Source organism: Dromaius novaehollandiae, chromosome 17, assembly GCF_036370855.1.
Source record: "Dromaius novaehollandiae isolate bDroNov1 chromosome 17, bDroNov1.hap1, whole genome shotgun sequence".
Classification (NCBI taxonomy): Eukaryota; Metazoa; Chordata; class Aves; order Casuariiformes; family Dromaiidae; genus Dromaius; species Dromaius novaehollandiae.
The window spans coordinates 707,899-735,020 of record NC_088114.1 but is presented as its reverse complement, the minus strand read 5'-3'; the positions used below and the strand labels follow the sequence as shown (position 1 = coordinate 735,020).

Below are 27,122 nucleotides of genomic sequence, written 5' to 3'. Positions count from 1 at the left end.
AAATACGCAAACACCTCCTCAAAGAGCTGTGGAAGCACCAGCTGCAGTCTCCTGGTGAAGAAAGCAGACTGTTCCTAAGCAGTCACAAAGGTGACAACACTGCCTTGATGAAGGGCGCACACAATACAAACAACATCCAAGGCACAGGGAGTCTCGGCACAGGAACGATCGGGCACGCGTGCTGGGATGCCTCGAGTCCCTGCCTGCTTCCGTTCAGCCTTCGGGCCCATCCCTGGAAATCCTTCTGGGCCCTTCCACTATTTCAGGTGCCGGCTGGGAAACTTCAGGCAGTTGCACAGCTGGAACGTAGCCATTCCTGCAACACCGAGGGCTAAATCCATAGATCATCCTGGGTAACAAGTGACTCTCAGCAGTCCGGTCCCTGCTTAGACTGCTTTCTTTCCCATTAATAACGAAAACGCATCAAAACTAGCCTCAAATCAGCAAGAAGGCTTTGTGAGGCTTCATGCAAGGGCCAGATCAGACAACAACTTTCAAAGGAAAAGTGACCCCTTTTCCAAGTATTGAGCCCACAAACTGCAAGGGCTTGGATATCTTTACCAGTTTCCGGTTTCCCTGGATAATTTTCTATCGAGTTCCTAGGAGCTGGGCCTCGTCTCTCACCTCTCTTCAGAGAGCAGAGATTAGGAGCAGTCTTTTGCTCGAGTGGTTAGCAGCCTAATCAACCATACTGTTGTTTGTAAATCCTGTGTAAAGTGACATGGGATTTGGAAAGCTGTTTCTCACGCAGAGGCTGAATCAAAAAACAGCTTGTTTCAATTTCTAGAAAGTACCTCCAGGACTCAAAAGATCCCTTAAAAAGACCCCAGAGAAAGACAGAAGGCATAATGGAAAAACAAACTAAAAAATATTTATTCATATAGATGCACCACAGTCACCCACTCCTTGCTGTTTTCCCTTTTCCATAAAATATTGGGGGCTTTTTATGCCATGAAAAGAGGAGGACACTCATGCAAAGTGACCATCTCTGCAGCACATACGCAAAGCGCTCGTGCCCACAGGCTATATATACTCTCTTGAGGGTTTTGTGGTATCAGTAAACAAACACAGACATTCTAATTTCTTAACTAAAGAACTTCTTAGAATTTCCAATCTCTGCCCCTGAAAAAGCTTTAAAAGTGAAAGCCAATTCCTGTTTAATACGGTAGCAGAGGTCACACCCTAAACTTATCATTCATTGTATTAATAGTGGCTGTATTAATTACTAACATATACAAGCGATTAACAAAGCCCTTCCTTGCATCTCATTTTCTTCTGGAACTTAAGTCAGATGTGATAAAGCTATAAGCAGCAAGGTATACCCTCATATTTCTTATTTCACATTGCTACAGGCAGTAGATAATCTACTTTACTCCAGCAGACAACTATAATAAATTATTTTGAAGCAGTGGCTTCACTGCGGAAGGGGAAAAGGGACAGGAGGGGATAGGAGAGCAGAGGAACACAGAAGTACCGTCTCTGCTTGTTTTCTGCAGAGCTGTCGCTTACTGAAGATCTCCCTACTTCTGCCTCCACAGCCTGCTTCTGACATCTTAGTCAAGGTTTTCAGGCATGACTAATTGCTTTAGCCTGAAGACTCTTTCCAGTTCTCATTTGTGAGGTATTTATATCCTGCCCTCATTTTCCAGACTGTTTGCAAACACAAGAAGATAACTGCAGCCATAAGATTTTCAGATCTTTCCTTTCTCTGAAAAATTTGGCAGCCCCAAGGAGAGACCACCTCTTCGCACGGCTGAGTCCCGCCCCAACGCCGTGGGTAGAGAAACTGCCGTGGGCTCCCTCAAACCGCAGCTAACGACTGGATCTGCTTTTTAGATCTCCGCCTGCGATCAAAACCAAGGCCAATGAGGACATAAGCGACCAGGTGACGATCACTGCAGGCTCCAGTGGAAACAGGGAGACAGAGATGAAGTTTGTCTTGTAATGGACTGTACTTTAAAACACCTGAAAGGGCACAACAGCAGAAAGAGGCATAACCTGGTGCCTGCGAGGCAAGCACATGCCATGCTTATGGGGAGAGACAGCTGCGGGCACATCTGTCACAGGAACGTTAGGTTGAAAGGGGAGGCTCATCTCGGTGGGTTTTCAAGAAACCTTCCCTATGCATATGAGTCTTGGAAGAACTAACAAATACATTCCAAAATGGAAAAATGTCATGAAGCATCTTGATAGCAAGGACAGCAACATGTTCAACTTGTTTGTAATTTTTCTAGAGTGAAAATGGAACAACTGCCTGCTGAAAAAAAACTAAACCTAGAGATGAACAATTTTTAAAAGATGCGTATGTCAAACTTAGCATAAAAAAAAAAAAAAAAAAAAGAAAGCAACACACACACAACAGTATGAGCCCAACATTCATGCATAAACCCTACTAAGGTCTCCAAAAGAGATTTCTGTTTTTTTCTGCTTGCAGGGAATGGTATACTAACAATCACCATACTGGGTGGAAGACCTCCCATTTTTGATCTGCTGGTTTAAATGGGACAACCTCCTAGAAGAGACATAAATGGGGGTAAACAGGTCTGAGCATGAGTGAACTGACGCACAGAGCCCCGGGGCAGGCTTCAAACCAGAGTCCTCCAAGACACTACAGGCAGGTGGTACCAGATAGAGCCTACGAGTTCCTGGGGTGACAAACCAGTGTTTCACAACTTCAGGACCTGAATATCATTGGGAAACAAGACAACAAAGAGAATACAAGCTCTGGATTAATCCCTCTGTGCTCTAGTTTTAGTCTGCAAAAGTTCAGCATAGCAGGGCTGCCAATGAGTTTGTAACACACTGCCATCATGCGCGTTGTACAGAGTATATTGTTTTCCCTTCTACTGTTTTTGTCCCTTGACTTTCTTATTAACAGGGAGACATCCAGCCTTTCATTTAACTTTCAGGTCTGAGAACGTGGCAGCATACCACATGCATGCATGGACACTCAACACCTACAAAAAGGAGGAAAAGGAGGAAAGTCCTGTGAATTTAGGCATCCCTAAATATTATCTCACAGAATTAGTGTGTTCTGCACTTAATGTTTAAAAGTTCCAAGAGATTTGAAACCATCTTCTCTGTCAGATTGCTACTTATCAAGAACATTGTACTTCATAGTAATTGCTGTCAGAAATGCAGAGCGAGGTTTGGCAGCCACACAAAACCAGAATAGTAAGGTTGTTCTGACATTACAAACCAATTTGATTTTACCACCAAAGATTTTTACCCAGCTCTTTAGTTGACTATGGTAAAAATAATTCTCAGATTAGCTTTTTAACAAAACAGAAAGCATCATCTTCATGGAACCTGTTTTAGAGCGCATAAGGATTATTTTTAGTAGCACTTTGATGATATAACCAATTTCAAGATAAACTTTCAGTGCATTACTGATTTTAATTAGTTCATCTGATTTCCTTCCAGCAACATTACAGCTCTTATCCTGGCAGTATACAGCTGATGATAGCATTTCTCAATTTTAAGTATTGTAAAAAGATGAAGGATCACATTTCTTTCTATCAGTATTGGTAGCCCAGGAACTGTGAGAAATCTAGATTAATAATAGATTAATGCTAGACAGCTAACTTGAATGCCTGGCTCTGTTCCCTCCAGTCAGCATTTGGATTACGTTGAGGCCCCGTCTCCACTGTAGACGGACCAGTGTAGGCAGAAGATCCTAGATTAAGACACCGCTTTTATCTGCTGAAAGCTAAAGGTCACTGTCTACCTGGCTGCAGTTTGGCACAACTCTCCCGTCATGGTCTTGTTGCTTAGGTGCAAGGCACCTGTGAGGCTTACCAAGAACGCAAAGATAGGAACCTCTCTTGAATGCAAAGGTACAAGCCAAGAACACATCGTGGTTTACAGCCCCTCCGTTCCGCCGACCTCCTGGCCCAGCTCCGAGTGTCGCGCAGCTCTGCAAACCTCCCGCTGCCCCTGCTTCTAACACCTGCCACCACCTGCCTCCTTGCAACACCGAGAAGAGCCCCATCACCGCTTCTAACTTGGGAGGCTAAAAGAGCCAAACTCTCCTTGATCTGATGGACTTGAGACAGATTTGACTCTAGACACTTAGAAGTGGAAAGACTCCAGGTATCTGAGCTGATTAGAACATATCATTCTGGAACATTTCTCTCCGTTTCTCTCCTGAATCTAGCAGCTAGAGGAGAATTTCCAAAGCCAAGAGCTTCCTGGTAAAAGGCCCAGGATCTCAGGGCCCCACCATTCACCTGCACACGACTGGCAACCAAAACCCTGCCAATAAATGATACTGAATCCACCCAAAGCTAAACTCTGCATAAAATAGAAGCAGCACCCAGCCCACTGCTGTGCAACCAAAAGACTAATGATGTATGAACAAAAGGGTAAACAGAAGGGTTTTCTTGGCAGTGCTTAAGACTGTGTGTGTGTCTGTTCTTTCTGAGCACTGAGTCTGTTTGCATATGCAGTATAAAAATTTTGCAAAGACACCACGGAGAACTCCTGGGTGTGCTTTCTGTTTTTTCAAATGTGCTACAGAAATCAGAACCTAGCATGAGTGAGATTTTGCAAGCAGATTTTAGCTAACCAAAAGAGTCTTTACCTCACTGCACACATTTCTCACATTCCCTTAAAAACTATCAACAAGTGTAAAAAAAGGAAAAAAAAGTCACACAGACCAGCTGTGCTTCATTCACACTAAGGGCTGTGACTGGGAAGTGGAGTGGGTGAAAACGGACCTGCCCATTCCACAAGCCATGCCAGAAAGATGGGCTACAGGACTCTAGTTCAGGCCTGAATAATTAATTACTAACGGAAACAGGCTATGGCTACATAGACTCGCCTACAGGGAGAACTGCAATGCCAGCCCGGAGAAACCGCGGAGCAGCAGGGAAAGGCTCCCACCGACCCTGCAAGGACAGAGCACAGCACAGCCGCGCTGGAGGGTGCAGACCGCTCGTGACGCTGCTGCATGGGGGGCTGCGAGGAAAAGCGGTCCTTGCTACCGAGCCTGAGCTCTGCTCCCGCTCCTCCGTGCCAGGCTGGAGCAGCGCAAACCTGGGGGGTGTCCACACAGCTGCAGAAAGACCCTGGACTCCCGCCAAGATCACCGAGAGGATAATCAGCCCCCCAAGCAATCAGCCGCACGTGTCCCGATGAGCTCACTCCGCGCCGAGGTGCCCGGTGATGGTTTTTCAGAGGCAGGGCTGTGCAGATTCGCGCTTCCAGCCAAATCCGCAGCACAACGGCAAGCACAGGGACCTCCGCGATGGGGGCACAGACCATCGTAACTCCACCTCTGCAGGAGCCCTGCAGCCACCAGCACAGTCCAAGCATAAAAAGCACCCTCGGCTAGGCAGCTACGGATATGTTCCGCATTTAGGACAAAATTCATGCCATTCATTCGGAAGGAAGCTCGGCAGGGGCAAACAGACCTCGCTTGTGCACGAGACAGAAGTGATGCCGGCCCGACATGTTTGCCTCTAGTTCAGCGCAGGTGGCTGCTCTAGGGCGCAGACAGCGTCCCAGTGCTCGCACGAACATCCTAACCTAGAGCACCCGAGACCATGGCAGGCAAGGCTCAAAGCACGTGGAGGGGTCCCATAGGCCAGGCCTTACCGACAGCAAAGACAGTCTCTCCTAAGAGAGCTGTGCCACTTCTAACTTTGACTATGTTCCAGTTTTTTTCCTTAGCTAACTCAGCAAAATACCTATTTCTAAATGATTGGCAAGAAACATGAATAACACATTCTCATGCTCTGTTCCACAATACACACAAGGGGCTCAGACAAAAGGCCAAATACCTAGAGCTTTGCTATTTGTTAAAGATGTTGCCTGTGCAGACAAAGCACAGCAGGAAGGACACCTGGAAAGCATTTCCCTTCTCTTCAGGAAGGGGCAGAAAACGTTTGCTTTACAGAATTCACAAATTCCAGTAGAAGGGAATAATCTATCTGTCCTTCTGCATCTCCTACTGGAAATAAGAAAGTGAAATTTCATCTTCAGCTTGCACAGCCTGACAATAAGTAGCTGTAGTTTACAAAATGCAGGAAGCTTTATGCTGAGCTTCATTGCTGGCTCAGACGTTGCTTTAAAGGGCACTGGGGAAAGCTACCAGAACTGCAAACCTAAACAACCATCAGTGGGCCGAACGGCACACAAAGAACGCTCAGACAGCTGTAGAATTTGCAAATTCCCAACTGAAACCAGACACAGACCGTGTCTGGCACAGCAGTCGCATTTCACTAACGCTGCTCCTTCAGAGATGCTTAACACGATCCTTGTCGCATACAACAGCCTGCTCTGCCCAGCACCCTTCCATCGTGACAACCCTCCGACGCCAGCAAAGGCCACTCATGCGAGTCAGCTCCATGGCAATATTCTCTCTGCAGCAAAAAGTGTAGCATGGAAGTTTCTATGCATCCATCTCCATCTTTTAAGGAGTGTTCTTAGTATTCTTAGGATGGGTTTTAACCCTGTGGAAACCAGCATCAACAGAAACCACGAGGAGTTGAGGCCTAAAGAAGGGCATAACAACAGGGAAGACTCACAGAGCTACTTCTCCTAGAATATTTGAGAATTAGGGATGTCCAAAGCTGTATTTTAGTTTTAACACTCGTCAGTTCTTCCTCTATAAATTTGTCTAATCCCTTTTTGAATATGTGCAGACTTCAGTGTTTACAGCATCCTGGAGCAATACAGTGAAAAAGTACTTGCTCCTGTTTGCTTTAAACTGCCACTTGATAATTTCATTCAATGCCTTCCTAGCTTTGCATTAAGAGAAACGGTGAATGCTTGCTCCTATTCACTTTCTCTTTATCTCTCTCTGCTCTATAGACTTCTGCCATACTCCTCAATTATCTCTTTTTTCAAGATGAAAGGTCGTATCTTCTTTTATCTGTCCTCACACAGAAGCCATCCGATATCTATGACCATCCTTGACAGCGCGCTCTCTCTTGCAGATCTACAAAATCCTTTTCAGGATGGAGCAGCAGACCTAAGTGCAATAGTAAATACAGCAACACAACTTTCCATTTTTCTCTCTCTTACTTAGTTAATGCTAGCTTTCTTAACAAGTGCTACTGAGCACTGAAGCCTTGTTTTCATAGATCTTTTGTAACTCTTAAGATTTTTCTTCCTGAATGGTAAAAGGTAGTTTAGAGTTCATCATTGGACATAAATACATACAGAGAGAACATATTTTAGGAGCTTTCTCAACCCATTGCATTTATTGACACAAATGTTATTTGCTATCTTATTTCCCAGTCACTCAGTATTCTGAAATCATTCTGCAACTTTTTAATTGCCAGCTTTCATTTTACTACCCTGATACTTTATTATTATCACCAATGTCATCACTTCACTTTGTCCTGTTTTCTAGATCATGTATCAATATATGAAACAGCACAGATCCCAGAGAGGCTTGACTAGTAAAACTCCCTCACTGCAAAAATGAAGATTTAGTGCTCTTTTTAACCAATATTAATTCACGATAGGAGACTCTCTCTCTCCCCTCACAGGGATGAGTTTGGCTAAGAATCATGTCCTCTTCTTTTTGGAAATATGGTACCAAGAGTATCACAACTGTCCACGTGCTTGTTGGCTCCTTCAAAGAATTCAAATGCATTTGTGAGGCAAAATCTCTCTCCAGGGCCCTGCTGCATTTTGTTAGCTACAGCAATAGGCATACGAGTCTTTCGCTCTCTTTCACAAAAGCAGGTTTCCTAGTTCTATCTCCCGTTCCGTTGCACCAAACGCGGTAAGTGGTAAGTACGTAACGTAACTAATAGTTCTGCTATTTTATAGATGAAATCTGCCGTATGTGCTTTGGCTGCGTACTGCACAGAGCTCCGAGACCGTGGATAATGCTCCACAGAAGGGGTGGAAAACTCCCTTCTTTAGACTGTTCTCAGCATCTGGTCTGGCACATCTCACCCCACTTTTCATTATCATCCTCTCTGATCTCACTCTCCCTTCCCCACCTTTTATTGAGTCTGCTAAATTTTTACTGTAAAATATGCGACTTGACTCATTTAAGCTAATGCTATAAAGTTCCCTTTAAGCCTCATTAGAAGTGACCAGGCATTTATGGGAGAACAGAGCAGGTCCCTTCCTCCCCTGCAGGCAAAGCTGGAGCATCCCGGGCTGACGCGTGAGGCGAGGCAGCAACACGCTGTTTTATACCACAGCTGAAGAGCAGCTGGTCAGCACCATGTTCACCATAATTTTTCAGAATAGAACTGTGGATTTTTTCAACTTGTTTTGTATCTTGTATCATCACTTACAGACAATCAGAGTTATAGTCACAACACGCTTGGTCCACGCGCTGCACCCAGAGAAGACAGTGACACAGGATGAAGCGCTCTTGGACTTTAACAGCTCTGGGTTTTTTGGGTTTTTTTGGTTTTTGTTTTGTTTTGTTTTGGGGGGGGGGGTTGGGTTTTTTTTTTTTTTTTTTTTTACTATAGTCCGATGGAAGAGATGAACCTCCAGAGGAGCATGGAGGGAGAGCAGCAGGGAGGAACAGCAAGGCTAACATTCCCTGCTAAGCACTACAACGCCTGGCAAAGCCAAAGCAGAGGTCACCGATTCAAGAAGAAAAGCCCTCAGACCTGCTGCGTCACAGAAATGGAAGTTGTGCAGCCTTTACTCTCACGAGTAGCGAGTATTTCCCTGCAGTCACTCATACCCGGTACAAGTGTTTGTTTATCCCAGCTACTGACTTTGTAAATCAGGGATTTTTATGCAAACAATATTTGTGAGCCACTGAACGAGAAAAAGAGGATTTTACAGGCTACATCAGGGTTATATTAATGGATCATTTGAAATACTACGTTCCTGATCCAACTTGCTTTTTAGATCTTTTCTCATTCACCTTAAGTGTCTTTGTATCAGCTTCCCATGCACAAGGTCCCAGTCACTCAAACGAATGTAGAGAAACAGCCCTGAGGAAGCCATAGGTTCCTCCAAAGCTCCACTTTGGTCAATCTCTTGAAGAACTTCTCCACAAAATATCTGGTAACACAGAAACAAGAGGCCATTGAACCTCAGCCAGGTCTGTAACTTTTCCTTCCAAAAATAGCTGTTTCTAGAGGGGAGGTGGGAGGAATCCCTCAAAACCTGACGGAGAGTGATTACATGCAAGCTGCTGGGCATCCTGCGTCAACGCGGGGACAAGACGCCTTCCTCGCGCAGAACAGGTGTGGCCCCTGCAGCCCGTCCATCCCTCCCCTCCCCGCCCTGGTCTTGCTCCCTGGGAAAAGGGGCAGCAGGAAGCGGACCCGCGACTCGCGCAACTGCATCTCCTCTCCAAGCCCAGGGAAGAAACAATCCTTCCTTTCTAGCCGAACTCCTTTCGCTTCCCCATGCCTCGCGGAGGGGGACGCTGCGCCTTCGACGCAGGCCCCGGGCAGTTCCCAGCACAGCCGCTGGCACCACGCGGCTTCCCAAGAGCTCAGCGCTGGCAGGATACTTCCACGCAAGCACTGGTTTTGTTATAGTCGGTTTATGATTTTGCCTCATTGCCCTGCTGTTTTTAAATGCAGGCCTGTAATAGAAGGCGTCTGAAGGCCAAGCGAGAGGGAGCTGTTACGCCTCGGAGCCTCTGCGGTCTCAGCGGCGGCTGCGAGACAAGAATTCAGTGCAGCAGCGTGCGGTTCGAACCCGGCGTCGCGCAGGAGGGCTCCGCTGCGCCGTGGGACGCACACCGCTCCGCAGCCTGCCTTTCCCTTTTGATCTCTGCTCATCAGTCCTCAGCTTCAGAGCCCTCTCTCAAGCGGTACTCTTCCAAACGGAACGATTTGAAAGGAGCACAAGTGACAAGCGGTCATCAGAAAGGGCCATTCCGGCCCGTCCTGGCCGAGATCTCCAGCAGTCAGCTCAAACCTGGAACTCGGCCGTGCAGAGGCAACTACCAGCACGTACAGGATCTCCTAACACGAGGCAGTTGCCTGCCTACGGAGGAGGCAGAGACGGGAGGAACCGGGACACGGCAGCGGGAGCTGGCACGGACATCGAAAGCTTCCACAGGTACTTCTTGACTCCAATCCTCCCTCTGGCCCTGGCACAGTCCGTCAGTGCCATTATCCTTGTCTGAACCAGAGCTCACGATGTGGCATCGACACGCGTTACAGGGACTGCCTGATGGCTTTCACAAGACCAGGTTACCCAGTATTAAAGACAGAGTATTTACTTCAGAAATACAATACGGACATTAACAGTCTGCATCTCCATTATTAAAAACAGGTAACTTCCACTGCAAAATAGCAAACACACATCAGCCATCTCATAAACCCCCCCACAGCCAAGACACAAACAGCTTTTACCACGAGGTAGTGAACTGAACTCTCGGCCTTCCTTCTGCCTCTGCAGTGAGGCAGAAACATCCACGAGCCAACACTTCTACATGAGCATCAACACATGCCGCTGTCGTTGCTACAACCTGGCAGGTTTTCTGCGGCAAAGACACAGTCGGATTGCATATTCAGCCACGACACCTTGAAGCCTAGCATTAAGAAAGTAGGACAACGAATCTGAAAAGGAACTTGTAGTTCTGCAATTTATGGCTTGAAGGGGACAGCTCCTCTGGCATCTTTAGGTTCTTAAAAGAAGAATGACCTTGCAGTGCTACTCCTGAGATGTAATAAGGTCTTGCACTGATCTGGTAACAGACTGGCTAGAGTTGAAATTTACCACCTATTTTTCCTGAGAGATGATCATAAGAAATAGATTTTTAAGCTCGGTGTCAAGTTCAACTCAGTGAATTATACTAAAGATTAACTAAATCCTTTAAGTGAAACCTTGCCTTGCAACCCTGCTCCAGCCCACTCACATGCACAAAGTCTTTCACACGAAGATTCAGAAATTCATTACAGTTTATCTTCTCTCTAGACTTTTAATAATTATTGCAGCTGGTCTTCTGCCCCATCTCTCCCCTTAAAATATGTTTGATTTATTCCCTGTTTGAGTGGAGATAACTTTAGTTAAGAGTACTTAGCTGTGCTGTCCCAGGTGAGTCCTGTCCTGTATATTTAACCTTGAGGTTAAGTTTTGACTTGGTATCTATGGGGCAAAGGTGGCATCAGTGCAGCTTCCAGCTAACTTGGGCTACATGATTTTACCAAATGGTTCTTCTATCAAGGCCACAGCCTAATGGTGCTGCATTTCCTTCTCTGCACGCAAATTAAATAGGTCTTAGTTTGACCCGGTGCTAATGGTTCTGCCCGAAGATGCTACCCGCCGCTACCGCCACCACGCACGCACACGCGCACGGCTACAGCCCAGCTGGCCATGTCCACGTCCCAGCGGTTGCGGGGTGTTCAGATGAGCTGCACAGCTGCACTTGCGAGCGTATGGTCAAGCCTTACGCTATAGTCTCCAGGTAAATCTGTCTAAATCATCAGATTTAAATTATCCGATCTAAAAGGATCTGTCAGCGATACCCGCGCTGCCACCAGCGGCACGGCAGGAGCACGGAGAGTGGATCTACGTTAGCTTTACCTCAGCCAGTGCAGGAGACGTGAGAGGAGCGGCGCGGGCTGCACCAGGGATGCTGAGCGCCAGGACACAGCCAAGGCCTGCAGCAGGCCACCACAGCCCGTGCTGAAATCCGCTCTGCTTCATCTTCACAGAGAAATGACAGACAACCAAGCTGTGCTGCATTTTCTCTTTAACTGCAATGCAAACATAATCGCAGCCCGGCAGAAGCCTGTGGCACGAAGACGTGCTGCAGCAGCCTCAGAGCCCAGGGCTCCCCGCGACGACAGCAGCGTTCATACAAAAGAGCGTTTACCTTCTAAACCAATTCTCTGTACAGCTGGAGGTAAAGCAATTACCTCATTACAGTCACACAGCAAATTCCCTTCTGGTGGAATTCACCTCAGCACTACTGCAACTTTATAATATTCGCCTTATAAAAATGTCTGCAAAGGAGGCCAAGAAAAACAGCTTTTTGTTCAGAGGAAGCTCTGTGGTCAAGATGATGTCATCAGAAAGCGCCAAATTAATTTCCTGTGGTTACATCCTATAGGAAATCCAAGTAGCTCAGCTTTCTTGCTAACCCGAGTAATCGTTTGTTGTCAATAACTGTTAATTACGTACCCAGCTGTGGCATAAACTGAGAACTATCGCAATTAGACTTCATTTTCTGAATTCCTCCCAGATTGAGCTAAACACACCCCAACAGTTGAAGCCCTGAAGCCGGTGGACACACCAGGACTTGCTGCCCGGTCGTTCGGGCGCTCTGCGCAGGCCGCGGCAGCCTCCCCAAACGCTGGTGCAGCGAGCTCCCGCCATTCCCTCCTTCGACCCCACAACCGCGGGGGAGAAAATCTGCTGCTTGGAGAAATCCCAGGGAGGAGGAGCAGTTGCATCGAGTAAGATTCTTAGCAAGAACAGAGACCCCTAATCAACAAGGCTATAAAAAATGACGGGTAACAGCTTCTCTGCTTAACCTGAACGGAAACAGGGAAATCAGGAGTGATTCAGGAGGTTTTCCAGCTGGTAAAATAATCATGAAATTGTTTAGCAGGTCCCTTCCCCAATCACGGTCCCTCTACAACCTACTGAAAGATGCATTTCTCAAAGGCTTACTTGATATTTAAACCATAAAACAACACTTTAGTAAAGTACTTAACTATTTTAAATAGATCTTTCAAGCAGTCATTGGTAAGAAACTCATTCCCCCAGTTTTTAGATCTCACAAAAACTTCATTTGCGTTTACATGAATTCAAACCCGCCCTGCTCCCCCCAGCCACTCGCTCTTCTGTCATGCAACCCACAAGCCCTCCGCCTGCCCGTTCAGACTGGAGGGGAACCCACTGGAGAGTAACTTGCGCTAAAATTATGATTCTGTCCTCAGAGTGAACTTTCAGTGGGAATCTCTTGGGTCATGTTCCTCGGTCCACACAGCATGCTTCTCTGGATTGGCACAGAGCCCGGCATAACACCTCGAAAGCTGACCAGTAAACAGTCAAGGCAAAGCAGATCCAGACCAAACAACCCCTACATTTACACAACAGTGTATTTTTAGGTTTGCATGAATTCTTTTTCTTTTCACTACTTTTTAAATACAGCTTGTTTTATGGAGACTGAATGTTTGGGGCAGGGACTCGGCTCATTACTTGCCTGGAAAAGGCACAATATATGATGTGCCCTAATACAGCTCCAATTAGCAGCATCTACATCACAGGAAAAACTGGAGCTGATGACAGTCACGGATCAACTGCGTAAGTTGTTGTATCTACGCCTACTCGGCAACCGCTTCTACCCTGAGATCCTAGAGTCTACGCAAAGTAGGCGAAATGGACAGGAAGAGAAGCAGAGGCACGGAGAGGTAGAATGACTTGCTCAAGGTAGATCAGAGGCAGGTGGAGGCCGGAATACAAACCAAGTATCCTGTCACTTGGGCAAAAATACTGTATTTACTGATGCATACAACTTCCGTAACAAAAGGCAATTGAAAGGTTGGGAAAACAAATCATATAGCTTCCAAATACTCAGAATAACAACACGGCAGACAGACAAGGCTTCTTGACATGTTCGCATCTCTCTAGAAAACCACGTGGCGCTGACTCCCAATCCGGTCTATTTAACAAGATTCCTACCTCTCTGTCCTTGAGTTTCATGGCGAGCACCAGCTGATGTCTGTGGTTAGTAAGGGCCTCCCGGTAATTTCCTTTGGAGAAGAATGCGGAGCCCAGATTTCCATGAGCTCGGCATTCTCCCGTCTGGTCACCTGAGTCACATGCAAACAAAACAAAGGTTAGCTAACAAAGGCATAACTGGAAGTGTCCAGCAGAAAGACTGGAACGCTGGATTGCAGAAGCGATGGTCCTGGTCCTCACTCTGGAGCAAGACAAACACTCAGCCTCACGTTAATATACAGCCAGAAATTTCCTTCTCCTCTCTGGCCTTCGAGAACTTCCAAAATAACCCTCAACCTTATTTTTAAAATTGTATTAATTTCTTCTTTGGCCTAACACCTGGCAGTCTCCCATTCTTCCATTTTTATTCCATATCTGACATTAGCAATTTGTTTGCGAGAATAACTGGATGGTCGAAGCTCAGAACAGCACAGAGAGCATGCTAGATTTTTCCAGAAAGCAGTTCTGCAGCACAACTCAGCTCAGACGAAGTATATCCACTACTGTTTTCAAGACAGTAGTCCCTATACTTTCAGCCAACTCTCCTAGCTATAGTCCTCAGTCACTATCTTCTCCACCTCTGCAAGCTTATGCCTTTCTGGCTCACACACTCTCTCTTCTCCTACAGCATCATGAAAGCTCCCAGAGTAGTGCAGGATATACTGTACGAATCAGAGGGATTTACCAATTCCTTTAACTCTTGGTCAGCCGTTGTCTTGCTCCTGATTTGTTCCTTCCCTGGCAACTGCCTGAGGAGCTCAGGAAGTGTCCCCCTTTCCATCTAATCTTTGAGAAAGCAGATGGCTTCATTTAAGGTTTGGAGCCCAAATATCCACAGGGGATAAGACTAGTTACCATATACATGACACCAGAGAATTAGAGGACCTCGTTAAAGCTTAGCTCATCTGCTGATCATCCGCCCTCTCACACAACAGGTAAACAACGCACAAGCCTGTAGTTTGTGCAATTCAGAAATTCTAGATTTGCTTTAGAAGCTTGTGAAATGCCACAGAAATCTGAGTATTATAGAAAGATGCTGCCCTTCATTTATGCTATTGACACAACTATTAACGTGTTCCATCTGAACCAATCCAGCACTTAAGCGAGTGAAAAGAGAACTCTACCTAAAGTCTTGGCTACGTCCAAGTCCTGCTGCATGTATCCGGTACTTTTCTCCGTATTCCCCAGGGACCAGTAAGCACTGCTCAGCGCAGAGAACACCGATCCCCGCAGCTTCAGGCTGCAAGTGCCGATCTTCAGGGCAGCTTCTAGCACGACCACAGAGGCACCGTGATGACCTGCAGTCAGAAGTTCCTGGCCTATCACAGACACCACAACGAAGGGGCTCTTGTCCAGCTTCATCTTCTGCAACTGTTGATAGGTTGGCTCCAGGGACTCTAAAATACAAAAAGGAAGGCAGAGTTACTCAACAAGCTATGTTATTTACATCTAGAAATCAGCCTAACACCTCATCTTCATTTTTGCTAACCAAACGACACGTGTGAGTTAAGTCAGACAGCTCAAATCAAACCAAGATTTACCATGGGAACCCAGGGCTCAAACACATCCTCCGATATCCAGCATGAGCACATCAGGACAGGAGAGATAACAAGCAAGTTGATGTTTTGCTTGTAGCAAGGACTTCAGGAAGACAACACAAAAATACAGAGCAGTCCTCTACTGAGCTCTGAAGAGCGGCCTAATGACAGAAGGAATACAGGAAAGACCTGTAGGGTTTTGCAGGAAATTGAGTATGTGCCACCACTGCTGTACGAGAGCACTGCATTCTCTGCTCCTTCGGCGCAAGCTTTTGGCTGAATGTCTTTGAAACACCCGTGCTTGTTCGGGTATCGCAGCACACAACGTGCGCCAAGAGAGAAGACAAAAACTACAGGAAAACCTCTTCACACCACAGTCCCATCTGCTCTCAAAAACAGGGTGGAGCTGCAGAAGCTCCTGCAAAGCAGTGAAATTGGACTAGTTAGAATTGGCCGGATTATTTCATCATTCAGATTAACGCTTGGCTGCATGTTTCAGTAAGGACATCAGTATAAGAGGACTCCAGAATTTGCTGCACTCCATCCTACCATGCTGGATTAAAATGTAATCTTCAAAATTTACTGAGTCACTTTTCTTCATTAGATTGCTCTCGCCCAAATCAACATTACCACAGCAACCTCAGCCATTTGCTCTGTTTTCATCATTTTTGCCTCTCTACAACCATTAAGTGCACAAACAACAACAAAAGGATTTTAACACTTCCCTGAAGAAGCAAACAGTGTCTATGTGACGTCAGTTAGCGACGACCAGTTAGATACTGCGATTAAACACAGATATAAGACAGAAATTGTTGCTTTAACATGCCACCAGGACACAAAGCTGATTACTGCTGACGGAGCACAGTTAACGGGCATGGCACTGCAAGAACCGGCATGAATTCAGCCCATCGTAGCAGTTTACAATCCTAAATGGGTAACGCAGGCAAAAACAGGGAGAGGGGGATACGGAGGAAGAGAAAGGATGAAAAAGGCAAACACAAATGAAGAGCTCCCGGTAGCCCTACAGCCCAGTAGGAAAGGGAGAACTAGCACGGCAGCGGAAGCCACGAAGCTCATCACTGCTCTTGTACGACGGTAAGGGAAGAGACGTAGCCACAATCAGGCGAAGATGCAGCAACAGCGATTCAGTTACTGTGGAACGAGGTTTCGGCTTTACTATACACAATGCAGATCTGTGCTCCCCGAATCCCTCGGTGTCGGCACTGAACAGTCCTTAGCGCACCACTAATGCTTATAACCCTTTTGCCTTTCCAGCTGCTGTTCTCCTTTCTCTGAACGCAAGCATCTCGGAAGCCACCACTCGCATGAGTCTGTCTATAGCTCGCCCCATACGAAACCTCTGACGGCTGCCCTCAACTCGGCCAGCGCCCTGCACCTCTGAGATACGCTGCACACTATATAATCAGCGCCTCTTGGTTCGATCAAATTAGAAGGGGGCTGATTTTACACCACAGACACTATTTAGACAGATCTTTTATGCCTCTCAGACAGCAAGCCTGTGGAAAGGGGGCCAGAACAACAGGTGGTAGCTATTTAAGAGCTTATAGCGTGCCTGGTGGGACCAAGAGCCTGAGCAGGGTATCATTACACTAATACAGCACAGCAGCACACTATATACAGCCACTCAGCATAAAACTAATGCTTCATAAGCAAAGCTAATCTAAAAATCTATCAAACTCATCAGTGGGAGGATAACAACAGGAAAGCAGCAAAACTGAGCAGCACAGCAAGGAGCAACCGTATAGCTGTGCAGCTGCAACGGGACAGGGCAACGAGGTCCTCCAGCCTGACGCTGGGATGCTCACACACAAGTGCCACGTCACCAAAAGAACCGGCCCCAGATAAGAAATGGCAGCATGTTTTCCAAATTCAGAAGCAACTAAAACCTTGTCAGTGTGCAGCAAGAGTTATCCTACGAGAGAAGCTAGCAGCTTGTACCAAACACATTCAGCAGATCTAGTTTCCCATATAAAAACAAATTACTGAAAGACAGCTAACGGTGAGCCTGGTATCACATCTAAACCTGCACTCTAGGCAGCAGCCTAGAAATGAAATTATCTTCACAAGGCAACTGCTATGCAGGAAAGAAACCTCCAGACAAATTCATTTTAAAGGGTGGAGAAAAAACACTGTAAAGAGAGAAACACTGATGGGGATATTTTTTCATTTTAGCGGTGCTTGGCCACCGAGCCCTGCGGCCCCCAGCAGCACCTGCAGAGGATGACAAGTGCCATGCTCCTCCCGGGAAATACCATCGGGGCACTGCAACAAAGAGCTTGCAGGAAAAACACATTAGAAACAGCGCAAAGAGACTACCTCATTCCTCTAGTGAAAACATCCCTGCCCCTGGAAACGGGACATTATGAGAGAAAGGCAAAATGTGGTACAGCTAATACTGCCTCAAGCTCCAAGTGATTTTAACACTGTTCCTGAATAAAAGCGAAATAGCAGAACAGCCTTCTGCCTTTTCTGGAACGTTGTCTTTTGAGAGACATGAGCACCATGGAAAAATTGCTGCAGAGCTCTGCTGGGCAAACACCGGTACTGAGCATTTAAGACTCCCTTTTCCCAATATCCAAGCACCAGAGCGTTAGGGGAAAACGTTCAAAGTAATAATAAAGCCAGGGCCACTGCAGTGCACCTCTCTTCATCCGTACTATCAGATGAAAGACAAAAGAGCCAGGATTTCATAGGAATTGTTACACAGCATCAGCTAGGTTCAGCTCCAGCGTCTCTGGAGTTGAGTATTACCATCTTCCTGTGCCACTGCATCAGAGGAATATCATCCTCTTCCTCCTACTACTTTGAGGTCTTTTCTCAGCACCTGCTGACTCTGCAGAAAAGTCAAATTCTGAATACTTTCCCTGTGGGCCTCCAGATCCTCTCCCCCTCAGATGCTGGCTCAGAGTCACACATGGACCAAAACCACTTCCTCTAAGTGCCTCAGCTGCAGACCACTGTCCTTCAGAAAGTCTCCTGGTGCTTACCTCGCATGGGGGATTTCATGGCGGCCTCGACCATGCCAACCAGAAGCTGAAGACTCTTGGGATCTTGAGCCAGCCCTGATGCGAATGCTGCCAGTGCATCTGCATGACGGCCAAGGTACTGAAGGGCCACACCCTGTCGGAAGTATGCCTGAAAAACAAGAAGGGAGCAATGTCAATTACTGAACTGATACAAGTCACAAACATCAGATCTGCCTCAGCACTGACCGCATGCTGCTGGTCCCCGGGCCGCGTAAGCACATTCTGGTGTCTTTGGTTACTCCGGCCACAGTCAGAAAAATCCAACGTTGCAGTTTGGTTTGTGACTGCCACTCAGTTGCTTCTCCCCACTATGTGACAGCTTTCCCAGCCCTGGCAATGCCTTTAAACTGTGTTGGAGACCAAAGATGGTAGTAGCTACTCGGAGAAAGCTTTTCCCTCGGACTTGGCAAAATACTTGGTCTTATCTACTTATAACCAAATACTTATTCTATTGAGAACTCCATTTCTACTCTCTTGGTTCACACAGCATACAAGGAAAGTGCTTCCTCTCTCATCAGTTCTTGCCAAGGAGTCCAATATAAACGCTGCACTGCTAGAGACCAAAATATACTGAAGACTCAAGCTGCAATGAAACACTACGCAAAGCTGCAGACAGGAGCCGATTCCTCCTTCTCCACATGCCCCCTCAGTCAGACACTGCCCAGCACTGTCCCACTTGCCGGGTGGGCAAACATCCTCCATTCACCCGCAGCCCAACTCGCACCTGCATCACCCCGGCGAGTCGGGACTCACACGAACAGTGACATGTGAAAACCACTCTGTTGCAGTTACACATCCATTTTTGAAACAGGATGCCCAATTCAGAAATTGCTTTGCTGAAGAAAAGGGAGGATGTCCTGTGTACACAAAGCAAGGCAGAGCCATCAAGAGATGGTATTTCTTACTACATGTTTAAGATGGGACTTCTTATTGGTTTCATTATGAATGAACTGAGAATTAAAGAACTAGATAATGTATCAGCCAGAGAGCCAAGCAAACAGACTCGCAGTACTGCAAAGTTGCAATATTGTGCTGAAATCGTTATCTAGGAACTCGGAGTCAGTGACTAGGGACGAGGCAATCCAGTAATCCAAGCCAGGGCGTGCGTGAAGCGAGGCAGGAAGGGTTCTTGGAGGGACGTTTTGATGGAACTGGAGAAGAAGAGGAAGAGCACCAGAGTGAGCTGAAGGGTAACACGGAGCAAGAGCTAGATGTGCAGGGAACAGCGTGGAGAACGCAACAAGTGAAAACAGAGGGTAGGGAGAATACAAGACTGCAGAAAAAAGAACAAGGAGAAGAAGCTGGAAACCATCAAAAGGAATGGCAAAGAATGGCACAGGTCTAGCCATGCTAAATATGACGGGCTAGAAAGTACAATGAGCAACAGCAGTTACAGCAGCCAGGTAAAAGAACGGAAACGCAATCAAAGCTGTGAGCCAGACTAAGAACTACCAACGAAAAACCCAATCCAACCACACTGCAAGCACCAGCATATACATGCACTTGCTTAGATTGAGCCTAGATATTCATAATTTTGAACACGTTTACAAGAGTGCCTTTCTTTGCTTCTTCCTTTCCAAGGGAACCATTCACGGGAGTATACAATATCATCAAAATAACTCTTGTCACCACGTATTTTCCATTTCCTACACCAGCAGTGACACCACCATGCAGAAGCAAAGAGCCCCCAAAGAGCATCTGCATTTCTCTAATCTGGGATACCAAGACCCTACACAAAGTAAGAAGCGCAGAAACATTTTCTGCTCATAGGTCAAGCAATGGCAAAGCCGCTCAACCAAAGGATATCTAAAACTCGCTTGAAAGCTACTGGGTAACAGACCATAGAAACTACCATCCATTTGTAGAAATTGTGTCTAGACACTGACTCTGTTACAAAAAGCAATCAAATCCTTCAGAAGCATCTTTGATATTCATTATTCATGTTTTATCTTTATGTCCAGTTAATACTCCTTTGATGCAAACTTTGCTGCACTTTTGCTTCACACAAAGCTATTTCAATAATGCAAATAAAGCTGTCACAACAACAACAAACAACATTCTTTGTAATTCTTTAAAAGTGCTTCAAGAACATAATAGTGCTCCTTTAGATTCGTTCCTAGTATTACATTCATGGATAAGACCTCATCACTATTTCTCTCCATCTGTAATAAAAGGTTAAACCTGTGTTCAAATATATTACGTATACAAGTGCAGAAGTCTTTCTTCCTTAAAGAGGATAAATCTGCAATTAATATCCAAAATAGTTTTTCACTAGAGCTTTCAGACACTTTCAGAATTCAACCCAGGGAGGCAGAGATTAAGGAAAATCAAAAATAACACGAGAAATTTATAGACATGAATATTTAATCTCTTTTCTATTAGCAAGTGTTGATTGTAGAACAATTTTTAATGAATTCAACAGAAGGAAAACTCTTTTCATTAACCGTTAGCTTAAACGTGTTCTTATTCAATCAAACAAGTTACTGTACTGGAAACCCAGCTCAATGTTAATTAGATTACTAGCATGACGCTTTAAATCAAAGCAAATACAAAGAACTAGCAACGTGCAGTGGCCACCAGCACGTGTTCTCCAAGCAGCGACTGTGCTGTCACCTAAGTCATGGTGCCCACTTCTAAGTTCTTTTTTTCCAGAATTCTCATTTAATTACCTTCTCCACCGCTTGACGACCGAGGCAGTCTGACACAGCAGTCAGGACGATGCTGCACTTCAAAGACGTGTCTCTGATGGGGACCTTTCAGGCCAACAGGGCTGTTTCACAAACCCAGGACAAACACGCCTGCCTGATTCGATCACCAAGGATGAGGGCGCAAACACGCAGCAGCAGCAGCGAGGGAACCGCACGCTGCGCGTAGCCGCAGCTAACGTCCCACGCTTTACGGGAAGGCAGAAGCCTGCCACCTCTTCTCCCAAAACGCATACTACCGGGACAGACCGGGCATTAGGGAACATTTTGCTTCCTGATCATTGCAGAAAGTCAGGTCAGCCCAGAAACCTAAAATCCTGGTGTATACAGGGTTTTAATGAAAAGGCAGAAGGGAGATGGATGCTACAGACAATGCAGACAAACTTCCCACAGTCCACAGAAAACAGGGATTAACACAGTTGGTGTTTCCAAGGTTGAGAGAGGATCGGGTAGCGCAATTCTGTCTTACCTCCCATCGTATACACAGAGGCTGCAGAAGAAGAAACAACATACTATTCAGCTACAGGTATGGCAACAACTAGCTTTCATACGTCCCATGAAGAAAAATGACCCCTGTGAGGAAAATGCAGAAAAAGCAAGCTAAACGAGGCCCATGCGGAGCCCCTCTCCTGCTGCCAGCTGTCATACAGAAACCCAAGTGAACAGCTTTCCCAGCAAGACGTACAAGCAAGAGCCGGCAACTGAGCACCACACCTTCTCCATGGGATCCTGCTCCGGCCTGTCTGGAGAGCCTTTCTCCCCTCCCCGCATCCACTCCTGGATCTATTCCTCTCTTGGAAGCTGCTCAATTTGAATACAAATGCAGGGTTTTCTTTTGGGCTCTGAATGCTATTAATCTCAACTGAAGGAAGATTTTGGCCAATTTTGCTCCTGCAAAAACCCCTCTGTCCCTTCTCCCCCAGTTGCAGCTTTCGCAGACGCTCTCCGCAGTCTCCGGAGCCCTTTAACAAACTACACAAAGAGCATCCTAGCCTATTTCCTCTCCAAAGAGGCATTCGCAAGCTGCTTTAGCACTGGAACGAAGACACCATATCGAGGGAAAAAGCTGCAAACAGGAAGTGGGGAGAATCACCCTCTGGAAGACGAAAGGAAAAGGAGAGGCAGGAGCCAGCAGCGGCAGCCGAGGAAACGCGGGAGGGAACTGCTTTCCCACCCCGCATGGACGGAATCCACCCGCGTTTCAGTAAACTGTACATTTTTAATCACGTTAGATGAAGATCAGAAAAGTACTCACTCTGCAACAAAAATGACATCAATTTACCCGTGACCCCAGGTAAGAAAAAACCTATTGATTCCTTTTAAGATTAAAGCAGCCAGAGAATGATGTGCTGCTGAAGACAGGAGAAAGGAACAGCAGGTATCTTCTAACCTGTGGTTCTTTCTGTCCTCCAAGACTGGAACAATCCTGCTCATTTTTCAGATCTCTGCATCATACTTTCTAGGAACACAAACACTGCAGTATTAGACCAAATCTCACACACTTTTATTCCAGTTCCTTTATTCAAGAGAAGATAGCATCACACCCTGTCCCCCCGCAAAGCGGAACGACCTTTGGGAAGCTGGATATACGTAATCTCAGTCCAAGAGACGATCTTGCCCAGTGCCAAATCCACCCTGCAAGAGAAGGATTTGAATTCCCTTGAAAAAACTTGCAGCTTTATTATTAAATGCTGGCACCCAATTCTTTTGTGGGCTATGCTATGCTTCAGCCTTACATTGAACAGGCTAATCGTATACAATTTTATTAATTTTCTATCTTACATCTCAATTGCACTGATTGAGCCTTTATTTCATTTTGAAATCATGGGTCAAGGTAAATAAGAACATTTCATCTGTTCCTTATGCATACTTCTATCTTATTTTCTCATATTTACTCATTATTTATTTTGCACGGAAATATTTCTTGAACAAGAAACAACCTTCCTGATAAAGGCAAACTTGCATCTTCTAATACAGGTCTGAGCCACAGCCTTTATTCTGTTAATATGTTAATGAACTTGTAATTATCAAATCACAATATTGTTCTATTCAAAGCCCCAAATCTATGGAATGATTTAAAATGGCTACGCGCTAATTAAGAAGGAAATCTAATCCAAAAATCACAACATTCTCTGTCATCAGTTACTATGCCGACTACAGCTAAATTGTGTATCTACCGGACACCAAGGAAAGCGGCAGAACTGATGGATGCATTTTTAAAACAGCATTTGTAATGTAAATACACATACCCATTTCAATAGCTTAAAATTGCATCAGTATCCCATTGTTTACAGTTCTGTGCTAGCTTTTCCCAGTACGATATAACCCGAAATGATGGGTAAGCACATGAGAATGACAGATGAGATCTCTAGAACACAGTAAACTTTTTCAGGACTCATCAAATACAACCTACGGCTAAGACGCAATGAAACACAAGCAGCCCAATACACACATCGAGCTCACGACTACTGTTGTGTACCAATGCAGGTTAACTAAAACACGTCACATTTTCATGGCAAGAATATAGTTCTTAGAGCTTTTTTTACCCTCAGCTGAAATTTAGGAAAATCGCATGAACAAGGAGAGAGCAGGAAAGATGACCCTCCCGGGGGGCTGCTCCAGGCCGGTGGAGGCGGCTGACGGCGGGGCTGGGACCGGGTTTAAACACCTGCCCTGCCAGGCATCACCGCTCCGCGATTCCAGGCACGAGTCCTATTTGTTCTGCTCAATTTATTGATCACCGTCGTTTCTATACGGGGTAGTATTTTTCATCTGCGTTTATCACAGTCCATTTAAAGCACAATGAGAATTTCTATCCCGTTCTGCTAGGAGCTGCCACGCGGCCAGCTGCTGCAGTGCCCAGGCAATGTGAATACAAGCATGCTCGTTAGCTTTTTGATCCTCTTTGTTAAGTCTTCTAAGATCTCCTCTAAATAACTGTCTAGAACGCGAATTTTAGATTTTCGTGTGCAATCAGGCAGGATTAGAATGCAAATGCAATCATTCCAATGACTGCTATTAACAGGGGTGCTGAAGTTATTTTCATCAACTCTTCTAATATTGATATGGATGAACTGTTTTAGGCAGAACAGTTGTAACTGGTTTATAACACAAACACATACAATAAAGGTAAAATTACAGTACAAAGAAACCACTTTTATGTAAATGAATGGGATTTCTTGTCTTCTATGTTTCCCAAAATTCTGCCATATGAAAGCAAGTCTGATAAGGAAAGTCAGAGACAATTTGGTATTTTTCTTCCCAGATAAATATGAAAATATATTTTGATTTTTTGGACCGGCAATCTAAGCTTCCACAGCAAATATTCATGCTGTACTGGCACCCGTAGTAGGTTCTGGTACAGCTCCGTGGGCTCGTACCCTTTTCCCTGCAGGATCCATAGCAATAGGCCACGCGTATCCCCAGCGCGTGCTGCGTGCAACGCCCGCGAGAGCGGGGAGAACAAGCAGCTGCAGGAGCTCAGTCCGGACCGTGGTCTCTTGCACGTCTGAAGCACGAGCTCACGCGTCTGGAATAGAATTTAGTATCAGGGCACAAACGCTTTTCTAACAGCAGTCCATATCGTATTTTTTACCAGATAAGGTGGTGTATTCTTTATAATTATCCTAAAATAGTTAGAACTAGAGGATTAATCGGCACGTAGAAGTCCTCTGAGAGCATCCCGTCACCTGGCTGCTGTAGGACGCATGAGACAAAGCAGGCAGAAAACAACAGCCCCCGGCTCCCCCGGAGCAGTCCAGCCCCTCCGACGGGACGGAAGGCAACGCGCGCGGCGGGAACCCCGCAGGAGCACGCCGACCCGGCGGCACGCGCTTCGGCTCTGCCTCCCTCGGGCCGGGCGTCCCGCGGGCCCACGCGGCGCGGGGCAGAGCCGCGACGAGCGCTGCGGAGCCGCACGTGCCCGTGGGGTGCTGGCCACGCGTGGGGACCCGCAGCCCCTCCGCCCACCCCGGGCCCCGCAGCCGGCCCCCGCCGCACCACGATTCACGCGGTACCTCTGTCACCAACTGCACCCTCGGAGGGCGACTCATCTGCATAATGAATTGCTGGCCAATTTGTAACTGGATAATAGAGGCAGAAGAACGAAACTGGAACAGTATCAGAAGAACTTGCAGCAGAAAAATAACTGTCAAACATGGAAAACTTGAAAAGGAAAAGCTGTAGTCTTAGACAAAGACTTTCATTGCACACAAGGGAGGAAATTCAAAACACCTTTATGTTCATGTCAGCTGCAGACCCCGGACAACCGGCTACCTGGACAGAAAGGGCAAATTTAAGAAATGCTTCTTCCACAGCACTCCCTTGGCTTGTGGGATCCAGAGATGATGCCAAAAATAGCGTGAGTAATCTATGATGCATTTCATGGCCCAGTCCTACATCTGCAGAACGCTGGTGTCTCAGATACATCCATCAAACTGCACGGGACGGCTCGGCGTCCACGGACCAGCTCCCTCCCAGCTTCCCGCGCCAGCCGAGCCAGCATCCGACCAACGCGGCGCGCGGCTAAAGGAAAGGACAAAACGCCAACAGCCACTGCGGCTTCCGGAGGCCAAGGACCAGGTTGAATCTTTCCTCTCCCATTGTAACTGCTTTACAGCCAAATTTTAGAGGAAAATACAGGACAAATCTCTGCTGTGGGATTTCAGGAATGTGGGAAGAGGGAAGAATGTGCTGTAATTCAGAACACATGCAGCACATGTACAAATACTGCCTGCAGCCCATACGAATTGCACTCCTGCTCTCAAAGCTGGAGTTGCACCCTAGATAACAATTTTCCTTCACAGTCCAAACACTCAGCTGGCACCTGAACCGCTAACATTAACTCACCCGAAAGAACGAGCAGCAATCTGACAAATTTATTGTCTCTGCAGCACAGCTTCTTTATGTGTTACCCCTGTTTCCAAGGTATCTCTTACAGAAACTACACTACTTGGATAGTCCCCATGTCCCACTTAGCCTGTACAGAAAAGCAGGATTTGGGGCGCAAAATACCATGCTTTGTTTTATCCAAGGAGCATTTAATTTTTCTTAGGAAGTGTGCTTTCATGGCGGGAGACTGTGCAGAGATGGCTTTCCCACCTGAATTAAATGTAGTCATTGGTAATGAAGAGCCAAACCTTTGCTTAGCTTGGTTAGCAGAAAAGTTGACAGCAGAGCTTTTCTCTTAGTGCAGTGCTGCTGTTTCACTCCTGCCTGCTCCAGCCTTGGTCCAGAAACAAGCTGCGATCTAGGTCCTCCGCTCTGGAGCACACCTTCCACCTCTCAACTGCATCTTCCTAACTTCATCAGCTAAAACTATTAAGCCTTATTTAATAGGAACAACTAGCCATGAGGGGAGAAAAGTGCTCTAGGTGACTAGCAACCAGTCTGTTGATGCCAAAATACAGCATGAGGAAAGAACGATCGACCTGTTGTGTTTAAGGCTGAAAGATGCAGAGACAAGTACAGCATCTTCTGGAATTCCCAGGCCAAAATCTGGAAGTCTGCATGGAAGAATAAATGACGCTGTGATGGTCTGTCAGCATTAACGAGTCTGTGCTTTCCAGAGGAGCAGCTCTACCAGGCAGCACTAACCGCACCTACGCGTCCTCCCGCTAACGTGCGGCACCACGCCGTTACCGTCGCGCTCCCCGGCCGCGAGCGGGGCCCGCGGCACCGGCTCCAGCGGCGCAGACTGCCCGGCGACGCGGCGGAGAGGCCGGACCGCGGGGAGAGGCCGGCAGCACCCGCAGGCAAAGCCGCCTTTCGGCGTCACGGCACGCGGTGCAGGACGCCCCGCGGGTGAGCCCGCTTCCCACAGCGCAGCGCCTGAAGTACCAGCAGCGAGACGGATTTGTTACAATCCCTGCCACCCCGACGACCGGGGGGGAGCATTTCAACCACGTATTTGGGGAAAAGCCCAAATTAAATCATTAAAATTACGGGAGTGAATTTTCTAAAATTACATCAGAACCCCAAACTTTAAAGAGACCTAAGACATAAGTGTAGATAAACACGTTGCAGGTTCAGGAAAAGCGCTGAACTGTACTGTGTCTGCTTTCCATCATAACCACGCACGTAGACCACTATTTGCTTAGCCTGAGCTACAACACCCCTCAATTAAAAAAAATTTAAGATACCTTGCATTCACCACAAGCCTCAGAAGGTGCAAACATTACCTATTATGGAACAGCAGAGAAGATATCATT

General features: G+C 46.5%; 1 protein-coding gene across 5 annotated transcripts in view; it reads right to left on the bottom strand.

Annotated features, from left to right (window-relative positions):
* The window catches only part of TTC28 (tetratricopeptide repeat domain 28), a 218,734-nt gene that overhangs the window by 63,511 nt on the left and 128,101 nt on the right, over positions 1-27,122 (bottom strand). For 4 of the 5 annotated variants that reach the window (XM_064521839.1, XM_064521840.1, XM_064521838.1 and 1 more), the window contains 3 exons: positions 18,170-18,317; positions 14,748-15,020; positions 13,585-13,715 (listed from right to left, as the gene is read on the bottom strand). In XM_064521839.1, the coding sequence (XP_064377909.1) occupies positions 13,585-13,715; positions 14,748-15,020; positions 18,170-18,317 (552 nt within the window). Of the gene's footprint in view, positions 1-13,584; positions 13,716-14,747; positions 15,021-18,169; positions 18,318-27,122 lie in introns of those variants that run through there. The other variant, XM_064521842.1, reaches the window with a different exon arrangement.